We start from the raw sequence: 11,222 nt of genomic DNA on the forward strand, positions 1-11,222 counted from the left end.
CTTTGCGTGTTTAGACCAAGATAACATCCTTGTCCATTTCAGTCTTATTGGTCCAAATATAAAGTCCTGTTCTGTCTGTGCAGATCCAAGTCATTGACGATGGCTCGGCTGCCACCTCACCAGAAACCCCTGAGTCCACCCTGGCAAAGATACTCAAACAAAAAGGTGACAAAAAAACAACAACATAGACCCGCAACAGGTGAAACTGTAAAACATTCCTGTCAAAATCTCTAACAGTGATCTCTGTTTGTTTTTCCAGAAATCCCTGAGACCCCCAGAACAACAAAGCAGGTATCAAACAGTCAAACATCCCCCCCACAGTGTTAAATGTTTTAAATATTTGGACAGTCAGTAAATTTGATGATAATGAAAGTGATTTAAAAACAGTTTTTACATTTTTATTAGTTGTATGTTGTGAACTACAGGCTCCTTTTCTGTCTGAGCTGTTTTTTGGTGGAGAAGGAATGTCAGCATTTAGTTTGACTTCTGCTGTTTTTCTCAATATTATTTGCAGACCCCAAGCAACATTAAGAAGGTATTGCTGTTTGAATTCAGTACTTCTGCTTCACCTGGGTTTTCCTTCTTCACACTAATTCAGTTGTTAATCTTTGATTAAAAGCATAACTTATCAGTGACTACAGATTTTTTTTTCCATCTTGATTTCTTTACATTCATACTCTGATGGTGTTTCCTGTTCACACCCAAACCGGGCCTGAAGTATCATTTCCCCTCTACTCCTACAAACTGCCTTTATAGAGGCCTTGCTGCATGATCTTCAACTCTTCTACTGTGCTTTAAACCAGGATTTCTATCAAAGAGAGCCAAACAATGCATGCTGCAGCTTGTTATCTAACATAGACCAATATGCTTTTTTTAACCTGCTTCTAATCTCCTGTTTTACTCCACTGCTGAATGTGTGTGTGCCTGTTTTGTTGCCTGTTGGTATGTTTGAATCCATCCTTCTCCAAATCTCCTCCTCCTCCCCAGTCCTCTACCCGCCGCTCTGCAAAGGTGAGCTTCTTCTAAGCAGTAGAGGTTGCCTAGAATGATGTGGCTTCTGTATTTTTCATCCAGAAAAGGTTAAAACAGATTGGATTGCATGTATATAGTTCAGCTGCCCTTTAAATACACTGTTTTGCTCTTCTCGTTGTATTCATTCAGTATTTGAGCCTTTAAACATTGTTTTTAGTACAGATTTGGAACTTGTGAGCATTAATTAAAGAAATAAATGGGCACAGTAATTAGGAACAGCTATACCACATAAGCTTCTCTCTAAGTTCATACTTCACCTATGATGGACTGCTGTTACAAATGATCACTTTTCCTTTCCTAATATTTGGCTGAACATCTTGGGTTTAAAGTATAATATGTATAATAATGTACTGCCCAGTGGTGGCTGAATTAATAACAATACAACCATGCCAGGATCAGTCGCTCTAGTGCAGACAGAACATCTGCATAGTGTAGCATGGAATCAGGTCATTGTTGTGACATTAGCATTTGCATGCACCTCTTAGCAGTTAGCACATATGTCACACATTTTTTTGACATTTCCAAATTCATTAGCAGCAGATAAGATTATGTAATGAAGTGTTGGATGTAGAAAGGTGATGCTGGAATAGTAGTTAAAGCTATTTATGTTCATGAACCATAGACACACCAGGCAGATAAATAAGGAGACATCTGAACTAAAATAACTTTTTCAGTTTCTTCAGGATAAATTACTTCTTTTAAACAGCTTTAGATACAGCTTTAGATTATTTTTCTGGATAAAGAAAACTACCGGAGCAGATTAGCAACCGACTTGTTTTCTGATCCAATCAGAAAAATGACTTTAAAACAAATGAAAGCTCATCAGAAAAAGAGCCTTTCACATTAGCATACAGGAAAAATGTGGTTAATGTCTTCAAATTACCGTAACCCTAAATTCCAGTTGCTGAAGGCAAACCTGAGTAAACACAGGGGAGACCAAACATTAAGCGAGCATTTTTCCTGTAGTAGGATATAACAGCCGGCTGTAGAGGGATCTGCAGGGAAAACCTGATCATGCTCAAGCTAGCAGAATATGTCTCCTCATGCTCTAAAACAAGAGGAACACACTTAAATAAAATTTAAAAAATGGTTATCTGTAATACTAAATATTTCATAAAATATTTATTTGACCTTTAAACATTGATACCTTCATGCTGTCTGTGGGATGAAGATAATCAAACAGAGCAGGCTGCTGTTATGGCGACTAAAACCACATCAGGATCTATTTTAGCTTGTAACTACCAGGTGCTAACAGTTTCTATGATTGTCCAATGATAGTGGAGCACGCCACGCCTCACGCCTGCTACCTCACTCCCCTCCCTCCTGGTGCGTCCCAGCCGCATCAGTCTGCCGCTAAGGGTAGGCTCCTGTTATGTCAGAGCACCTGTTATGTTGCCTCACAGGGGGTGGGTGTGATTGCCTTTTGTTTTTTGCCTTCACTGGAGCATTGGAGTCTGGTGATGAGAATTGGCACGGTGGCAAAAGGTCTGCTTAGATAACTTCTTCATCAGATCTGTTTCTATCAACAGGCATCTCGTGAGAGCCTTTCTGCTTCTCTGTCTGGAGATGTCAGCGAGGGGAGCCTGTCCTCCCAGCAGGGGGCGCTGGGTGCCCCAGTTACTCCTCAGCCAAGCGGATCTCCTGCAGCCCTGGCTCCTCAAACCCCAGCTCCTCCCAGCAAGGTACGCTTCTACAGAACTAGCTCTTGATTTTGAATCTTTCCTTTTCATGTTTTAATTTCTCCATCCTGCTCATCGCCTTCATTTTCATTACATTTCATCCATGTTACTTAACCAGGTGGAACCTGCCCCGACCAAGCAGGTAGAGCTTTTTATGGCTTCATGCATGCTGGCATGAGTTTTTTAACAAACTCTGAGAACAATATGACCCTGGGCAAAACTTTTGGACACATCTAAGAAGTCCTTGCTGTGTATTTGGATTAAATTGTGAAGCTGCATGATTCCACATCATCCACAGACCCCTCATTACTTTCACATGATGAACAATTCACTTAAGGAGGCACAAAGATGTTTAACTTCTGTCGTGAATTAAACCCTTTGTAAGGACAGTAAATGAGGTAATTGATCTCCTTGTCTCTTAGGAGGAAGAGTCCCTGCGAGCTCAAGTCAAGGACCTGGAGGAAAAACTGGAGACTCTGAAGATGAAACGAACCGAGGATAAGGCTAAGCTGAAAGAACTGGAAAAGCACAAGATCCAGCTGGAGCAGCTGCAGGAGTGGAAGACCAAAATGCAGGAGCAGCAGGCTGAGCTGCAGAAGCAGCTCAAAGAGGCCAAAAAGGTGCTCAGACAACGTAATTCTCATCGTAATAGTCTCTAAATCGCCTTGTGAATGAATCCTAAACCTTTAGAGATGATGTCAATTCAGCACTGACCCGGTTGTTCTGGTCTACTGGTAGCAAACTACTGAAGGACGCGTTTTGGTTTCTTTTAACAATGTCCGTTTTAATGCCAATATTCATGCTGTGCATCTCTGACAATCGTCCAGTTATCTTTGCTGCCTTTGGTCATATTGTCTTTTGATGGGCGGCCATTTTTCCCTCAGTTTTGCCAATGAAATGTTTTCTATTCATAACCAAAAGTAAATAATTATCCAGGTTTGTTGTTTAATGTAAGAAAACAATACAAAAATTGAATGAAATGAAGAAAACATCTATTTTTTTTTTTCTTTTTACCTTGTGTCCGCGCAGGAGGCCCGGGAAGCGCAGGAAGCCAAGGACCGCTACATGGAGGAGATGGCAGATACTGCTGACGCTATAGAAATGGCAACGCTGGACAAGGAGATGGCTGAAGAGCGAGCGGAGTCGCTGCAAGTTGAGGTGGACTCGCTGAAAGAGAAAGTAGAGGAGCTCTCCATGGACCTGGAGATCCTGAGGCATGAGATTTCAGAGAAAGGTATGAAAAGATGGAGAGGGGACGGCACAGAGGGGAGAGTCTGTATGGTTTCTCTTCAAATGTTCTTGTTCTTATTTTCTCATTCAGGCACAGATGGAGCTGCTTCCAGTTATCAGGTGAAACAGCTGGAGGAGCAGAACAGCAGGCTGAAGGAGGCGTTGGTCAGGTAGCTGCTTTGAAGGAATTTTAAAGAGGAGATTTAGCTCAGAAACGATCAAATCTTCTCTTTAGAGTGGCTGGAATCAAAAGGGGTTAAATGAAAATAAACGTTCCTTTGCTGTCATTTAGGATGCGGGACCTGTCTGCATCAGAGAAACAGGAACATGTGAAGCTGCAGAAGCAAATGGAGAAGAAGAATGCAGAGCTGGAGACTCTGAGGACCCAGAAGGAAAAACTGCAGGAGGAACTTAAACAGGCTGAATCCACTATTGATGAACTGAAGGAGCAGGTACACTGATATATATGCTCCCAGGAGAGGAGAGGATGTCTCCGTCATGCAGGGGAGATAAAGATGTCATTTTCTGATTATTGACCAGGTGGATGCAGCTCTGGGGTCAGAGGAGATGGTGGAGACGCTGACTGAGAGGAACCTGGACCTCGAAGAGAAAGTCAGAGAGATGAGGGAGACGGTCACTGATTTGGTCAGTTCCCCCTTTATTACAAATATTATCAAATGTTTTAGTCATTTATTTTAGATTTACTTTGTATCAGGAAAGTAGAAGTAAAAAATGTAAAAGATACTAAAATAAAGGACTCAGTTTTATTACAAACTGGATTATTGGTTGAAAACATATTCATTATTTCATAGTTCAGATTAAGGTGAAAGCTGTGTTCTTATTTATCAATGAAACTAAAGCATGGATGGAAAGAAGGGTTAGATTTAATTCTCCAAAAACTCTTGGAAATAGAAATTTATTTTCGGCAAATAGAGAAACCAACGCTCTAACAATTTTTTGAAGAGCAATGCAGATTTGTTTTTTTTGTTTGTTTCAACAAACATTAGGAAGAGGCATTCTGGTTTTGCTACTGAACCAGTGGCAGGTGCCATGAGGTTGTTTCCAGTTATTATTTTGTTCTAAACCCACAGGAAGCCATCAATGAAATGAACGACGAGCTGCAGGAAAATGCCAGAGAGACAGAAATGGAGCTGAGGGAGCAGCTGGACCTGAGCACTGCCAAGGTTCGGGAAGCAGAAAAAAAGGTGGAAGCTGCTCAGGAGACTGTGGCTGATTACCAGCAAACCATCAACAAGTACAGAGAGCTCACTGCTTCGCTTCAGGTCAGTGGAAGCAAAGAAAAGCTCATCACAGTCTGTGTGATGTTAAATAAATAACTCTGAGGTTTGGTTTTGTTGTTTAGGAAGCCAACAGGGAGCTGATCAGTCAACAGAGTGCAAACACTGAGCAGACTCAGCAGCCGCCTGCAGAGCTGTTCGACTTCAAGATTAAGTTTGCTGAAACTAAAGCGTATGCAAAGGTTGGAGATCAGAGATGATCAGACATCACAGGTGATGGTGGCTCCTAGTCTGAGCTAAAATATATGTCATCCTTTGTGTTCAGGCTATTGAGATGGAGCTGAGGAAAATGGAAGTGGCTCAGGCAAACAGACAGGTTTCCCTGCTCACCTCCTTCATGCCGGACTCCTTCCTCCGTCATGGCGGCGACCACGACTGCATCCTGGTGCTGCTGCTCATTCCCAGGCTCATCTGTAAGGTACGCAGCAGCATGACGTTCAGGTTAAATAGTTTTTCTTTTTTTCCTCTTAGCTCATGTTTAAGTTGCCTTGTTTACAGGCTGAACTGATCAGTAAACAGGCCCATGAGAAGTTTGACCTGAACAGCAGCCTTGCTCAGGGAACGGCGCTCAGAGGACCACCAGGAGAGCAGCGCAGCTTTGCTTCAGGACTGGTCTACTCCCTCAGTCTGCTTCAGGCCACTTTGCACAAATACGAGCAGTAAGCAAAGAGCCGCACCTTCAAAAAAAACCCCAGTTTGAATAAAACAATCTGCTTTAACTGTCGTTTTTCTGTTCACCTAATGTTTTGGTATCTAGGGCTATGAACTCCTGTAGCGTAGAGGTTTTTAAACACATGGGCACACTTTACTCTGAAATGAGCTTCCATGAGCGCTCGCTGGATTATTTCATTGACCTGCTGCATAAAGATCAGCTCGATGAGACCGTTCAGGTGGAGCCGCTGACCAAGGCCATCAAATACTATCAGGTTAGAGGATGCCATTCAAACCTTCATCTATTTAATGATTCACAGGGTTTCATATTCTGTGAAATTCTTAAAGCAAACCTGCAACCTGATGCTGGTGCTTGTTTAATTACAAGATGCAAAGCAAAGAGTAGCCACTAGATGGCTGTAGTCATACAGGTAAATTAAAAAACATAATAGGGGGATTACAAATAATATAAGTATATTATTGTGAACAGATGGCAGTGGCTAAAATGTAGCGATGACCAACACTTCAGATCGATGATATTCAATATCACAGAGATCAGTTTATATTTATTCCTTTCTCATTATTTCTAGTCTAGTCTAATCTTTAAAAACGCTAAATTTTTGCATAAATTTAATGAGGTATTTTAGTATTTTGAAGGCTTATGATTTTGATCCCTGTTTTGGCTAGCTGACTTGTTTACACATAACTACTTGCTTTAATGTTTATAGTTAGAGAAGTAAACTGAAAAATACCATCTAGGTGTAATTTTAGAGGTGTGTTAATTTTTGCATCGTCTTCCAGCAACTGTACGGCGTCCATTTGGCAGATCAGGAGGAGGACTGCACCATGCTGCTGGCTGATCACATCAAGGTACTTCAACTCTTCTCATAATGCATTCTGACTTATTAAGTAATAGATCAGGAGGATTAATTGATCCAAATTGCTGCTCCTTCAGTTTACCCAGGGTGCCCTTGATTGTATGGGGGTGGAGGTGGCTCGTCTGCGGGCGTTTCTGGCACCAGGCCAGGAGAGCTCCAGCCTCGCTGTCCTGCTGAAGGACCTGGACACTTCCTGCTCAGATATTAGGCAGTTCTGCAAGAAGATCCGCCGTCGCATGCCTGGAACGGACGTAGCTGGAGTCCCTGCTGCTCTCAGCTTCGCATCACAGGTACAGAAATGAACAGGACAGTGATGTATTATTCCATTGTTAAAATGATATATGAAATCTAACTTACTGATGTTCTTGACGTATTTTCCCACATCATTCAGGTGTCTGAGTCGCTGACTGAGTGCAGGCGACAGCTGACCCGAGTGGTTGCTGTACTGCAGGAGGTGGCTGCAGCGGGGGCTCAGATGATGGCTCCGCTGGTAGAACAAGATGGCCTCAATGCTCTCAGACTGGAGGACACTGTATGTAAGGTGGTGGAGCAGGTAAGTGGCCCCAGGTTTCTAAACCTTATTAATTAAAACCACTTCCATGTTAAAGGTGGTATTCAGGAAGGGAATTTACAACTGAAAACTACCGTATTTTCCATACTATGGAGCCCACCTCACGATAAGCCGCACCGGCTAAATTTTTTTTTTGTAAAACCTGGAAATGTACATATATAAGCCACTGAACTGTCCCCCCACCAAACCTGAAGGGGGAGCTCTACATCTAGCCCCTGGAGTAGGGACGAAGAAGAATGCTAGCTCCTGTTAGCTTGTTGGCTCGCAGCATTAAGAGCTTCTACTGAAAGATGAGGCTTCGTTGGCTCTAAAAGAATTGAGCCCAGTCTCTTCATTGGTTTGGCAGCTTTAATGATGCAAATAAATGTCAAAATATGTAAATTCTGAACATTTGTTCTGTCGTGCCTGCTGCTAGCATGTGCTTATGCTAAATGCAAATTAGCCCCTTATTCTTTTCATTTCCAACTTTAACTTCCCAGTCTAGCAGTTATGAAAAATCCACAGAAAAGCCACCTACTTATAGGCCGCATGGTTAAAAGCGTGGGGAAAAAAGTAGCACCTTATAATCCGGAATATACGGCAGTTGTCTCAGATACTCCAACCAAACCGGTCACAAACTGTTTGAGTTACAATTTTTTTTTTTATTATGAAATTACACTTGCATCTGTGAAAATGATTTTTCCTTCACCTTCTTCAAGGTGTACGTCTCCCAGGGTGTGAACGGCCCTGAGCTCCTGCGACAGTCCTGCAGCTCTGTCATCACAACCATGAACAAGATGGCTACAGCAATGCAGGAAGGAGAGTATGATGCTGAGAAACCCAGAGGAAAGGTATGAGTCCTATTATACTATACAAGCTACTCGAAGCACGTAAAGGTTATTCATCCTAACCTCCATCCACTGTCGTCAGACTCCCCCAGTGGAGATGAGAGCCGCCACAGTCAGAGCTGAGATGACCGACGCAGAGGGTCTGGGAGTAAAACTAGAAGACAGAGAAACCGTCATCAAGGAGCTCAAGAAGTCCCTCAAAATTAAGGTGACAAAAACTAGATCTATCAATATAAAATGTTTCTACAGTCTGGAAAATGTTCCTTCAGCTTTTTTTCTCTACATTTTGCTCACTGCAAACACAAAATAGGGTTTTTAAAATGATAAAGCAGCAAAAAGTAGAGCCAAATGAAAAATATTTTCATATGTAACAGATTGATAGGAAGTGTCATTTTAGCTGTCAGCCATTAACTATGCCAAGGACACAGCAAATACATGGATGAAGGTGCTCTGGTCAGATAAGACCAAAGTATTAGACCCACCATCCCTATGGCAAAACATGGTAGTGGCTGCATGTATAAATCCATGCCACAAGTTTCAGATTCTGTGTTAAAAACAGTCGGATATCCAGGTTAATTTCCCACTTTTATGATTCTCTGAGGAATCAATACTTTTGCAAACCAGCATAACAGGAGCTGCAAATGTTCTTGTTCTTAGGGTGAGGAGCTAAGTGAAGCCAACGTCCGCCTCAGCCTTTTGGAGAAGAAGCTGGACACCTCCACCAAAGACGCAGATGAACGTGTGGAGAAGATTCAGACCAAACTGGATGAGAGCCTTGCTCTGCTGAAGAAGAAAGAAAAGTAGGAATCATTTGGATTTGGCACCAAATGTTCCATTTCTGTTGCCTGTCTCATTTATCTCCTCGCTCGTCCGTCTGCAGGGAGTTTGAGGAGACCATGGATGCCTTGCAGGCAGATATTGACCAGCTGGAGGCAGAAAAGGCAGAGCTTAAACAGCGCATCCATAATCAGTCAAAGATGACGATTGAAGGCCTTAGAGCTCCCCCCGGTGCTGGAATCAGCTCTATTGTTCAGGGATCGGCAGGAGGCAAGCCTTTTATTTTTAGTGTGAAACTGGGAATAATGCATTTTTATTTGACATAAGATTTAGCTTATCATTTATGATTCAGAAATAAAAAAAATGTAACCACCTAATACTAATAGAGTGGTTGTTAAATTCAGGAAATATATTAAATATGTCAAGAATTGTTTCTTTGACCTCCAGGAGGTCTGCCTCCATCCCTGGCAGGACAAACACAGGTGGTGGACTCCCCTCTCCTCAGGCAGCAGGTTGAGGTCCAGAGACTGGGCATTAAATACCTGAAGAATGAAAACAACAGACTGAAGGTCAGCTCCCTTTAGGTGGAAATCTCAATTGTGAAACTCTGCAAACCGTTGATATAATGACCCACGCTGCCGATTTTACTCACAGGCAGAGAAGATAAAGGCTCAGCTGGCATCCCTGCCTCCACTCTGCCCTCCAAAACTCCCACAGGTGTCCAAAGAAAGCTCCACACCTCCAGAGGGACTGAACACAGGGATCTACCGTAGGACCGACCAGCTGCTCGCCACACTGCTAAAGCTGAGTGCTGAAATGAAGGTGGTGGACATCACAGGAAAGACAGCAGGTCTGATTCCCCTCTGATCCTCCTTATAGGACTACAAATCACCATTATTTTGCAAATTGAAAAATCTGTTGCTTAACGTTCTAATTTAATAATCGGAGAGCAAATGGTTCCTTCTAAGTTTTCATACAAAATTTAAACCAATTAAAATTTTTCCACTTAAGAAGTTGTGGACAGAGCGTATTGACAGAATAAACCTTAATTTTTTTTATCTTGAATGCAAAATATTAAATGTTTTACAATTGTTATATAATTACTGCTGTAAGTGGGTTTTTCTTTCAGCTAAAGGTATGTTTTAGAGTCTATACTCCAGTTAAAGTTTATCGATTACTAAATTAGTTGACGATTATTTCAATAATTTAATAACCAATTGTTCTGCCCTATTTCTTTAATGCAGGACCTTGCAGAAGTATTTACACTAAATGTTTTTTTCCCCCACATATTAAATTAAAAAACACACAAGTTGATTAAAGGCAAAGGGGCCTAAATTTGACATATTTTGGATTTTTATTAGTCAAAAGAAGTAAAATAGGATTTTCTGCTACATGAATGCACTGATGCTGGTTATAATGTAGCACAACTGGATGTAAAAATTAAAAGGATATATATACATCCTCTGATGATTTTTTGCTTCTTGACTATTAAACCGTATTAAATCTTTCCCGTCTTGCAGTCAGTGCCAGCTCCCAACTGCTGGAACAGACGGCTCGTCTAAAGAACCTCAAAGACGCCCTGGACAAACTGCAGGTAAGTCTTCTACTTCAGACTGTTATCTTCATGTCTTATTTTAATAATACAAAACTTTCCCACTGACGAAAAATGTTGTTTCAGGGTGAGGTTGCTGAACATGTGGTTTCAACCCAGCCTGGAGCAAGAGCTTCCTCCGACTTCGCCACGTTCCCGTTGTCGTCCTTCGTTAAGGTACAACCTCCCAGTAAATGCAATGCGAAACATTTCTTTCCCTTAGCTCTTGATTGGGTTATGAATCTTTTCTCTTTCCCCCTCAGGCTAAGGAAGAGAAACAAGGTGGGACAGTGTTTGTGGGTCGTGTTGCCCTCCCTTGCACCCGAGGTCAGGAACAAGTCCACCGCCTCGTCCTGTCCCAGCAGCAGCTGCAGAAAGTCCACAGTCTCCTCATGGTCTAAGAGTTTCTAAAGACCCTCCCATTCCACCCAACACTTTAACTTTCTCGCCTCTCTTCACTACTACACTCAGGAACTGTGTCCTGTTAGCACAATGTGTCGGCACTATTACTCTTTCCTAATTTAACACCAGACTCCAGAATGTCACATTATGAAGACGTCATGTATTCCAACCTTTCTTTTTTCACCTTGCTGGTTTTGGCAACTAAAGTAATTATTCCTTAGCTCTACAGAGTTTTAACCTTTGTACGACATTTGTAATGACTCTGAATATGAAATAAACATTTCTC

The 11,222-nt window shown here is 42.0% G+C and overlaps 1 protein-coding gene across 6 annotated transcripts in view; it reads left to right on the top strand.

Moving 5' to 3' along the window:
• The window catches only part of LOC107099035 (dynactin subunit 1-like), a 15,267-nt gene extending 4,045 nt beyond the window's left edge, over nt 1–11,222 (top strand). The window contains exons 4-32 of one of the 6 annotated variants that reach the window (XM_015396963.1): nt 84–165; nt 260–291; nt 515–535; nt 988–1,011; nt 2,311–2,391; nt 2,562–2,714; nt 2,830–2,853; nt 3,134–3,331; nt 3,741–3,945; nt 4,033–4,111; nt 4,234–4,393; nt 4,482–4,586; nt 5,033–5,224; nt 5,305–5,421; nt 5,505–5,657; nt 5,738–5,898; nt 5,997–6,165; nt 6,692–6,760; nt 6,846–7,058; nt 7,160–7,321; nt 8,038–8,169; nt 8,249–8,374; nt 8,824–8,966; nt 9,047–9,213; nt 9,391–9,512; nt 9,598–9,793; nt 10,464–10,537; nt 10,622–10,711; nt 10,798–11,222. In XM_015396963.1, coding sequence (XP_015252449.1) covers nt 84–165; nt 260–291; nt 515–535; nt 988–1,011; nt 2,311–2,391; nt 2,562–2,714; nt 2,830–2,853; nt 3,134–3,331; nt 3,741–3,945; nt 4,033–4,111; nt 4,234–4,393; nt 4,482–4,586; nt 5,033–5,224; nt 5,305–5,421; nt 5,505–5,657; nt 5,738–5,898; nt 5,997–6,165; nt 6,692–6,760; nt 6,846–7,058; nt 7,160–7,321; nt 8,038–8,169; nt 8,249–8,374; nt 8,824–8,966; nt 9,047–9,213; nt 9,391–9,512; nt 9,598–9,793; nt 10,464–10,537; nt 10,622–10,711; nt 10,798–10,935 — 3,588 coding nt within the window. In that variant the 3' untranslated portion in view covers nt 10,936–11,222. The remainder of the gene's footprint in view (nt 1–83; nt 166–259; nt 292–514; nt 536–987; nt 1,012–2,310; nt 2,392–2,561; nt 2,715–2,829; nt 2,854–3,133; nt 3,332–3,740; nt 3,946–4,032; nt 4,112–4,233; nt 4,394–4,481; nt 4,587–5,032; nt 5,225–5,304; nt 5,422–5,504; nt 5,658–5,737; nt 5,899–5,996; nt 6,166–6,691; nt 6,761–6,845; nt 7,059–7,159; nt 7,322–8,037; nt 8,170–8,248; nt 8,375–8,823; nt 8,967–9,046; nt 9,214–9,390; nt 9,513–9,597; nt 9,794–10,463; nt 10,538–10,621; nt 10,712–10,797) is intronic. The other 5 variants (XM_015396964.1, XM_015396967.1, XM_015396965.1 and 2 more) reach the window with 5 other exon arrangements.

The sequence above is a fragment of the Cyprinodon variegatus genome, unplaced genomic scaffold, assembly GCF_000732505.1.
Source record: "Cyprinodon variegatus isolate N-32 unplaced genomic scaffold, C_variegatus-1.0 Scaffold831, whole genome shotgun sequence".
Taxonomy (NCBI): domain Eukaryota; kingdom Metazoa; phylum Chordata; class Actinopteri; order Cyprinodontiformes; family Cyprinodontidae; genus Cyprinodon; species Cyprinodon variegatus.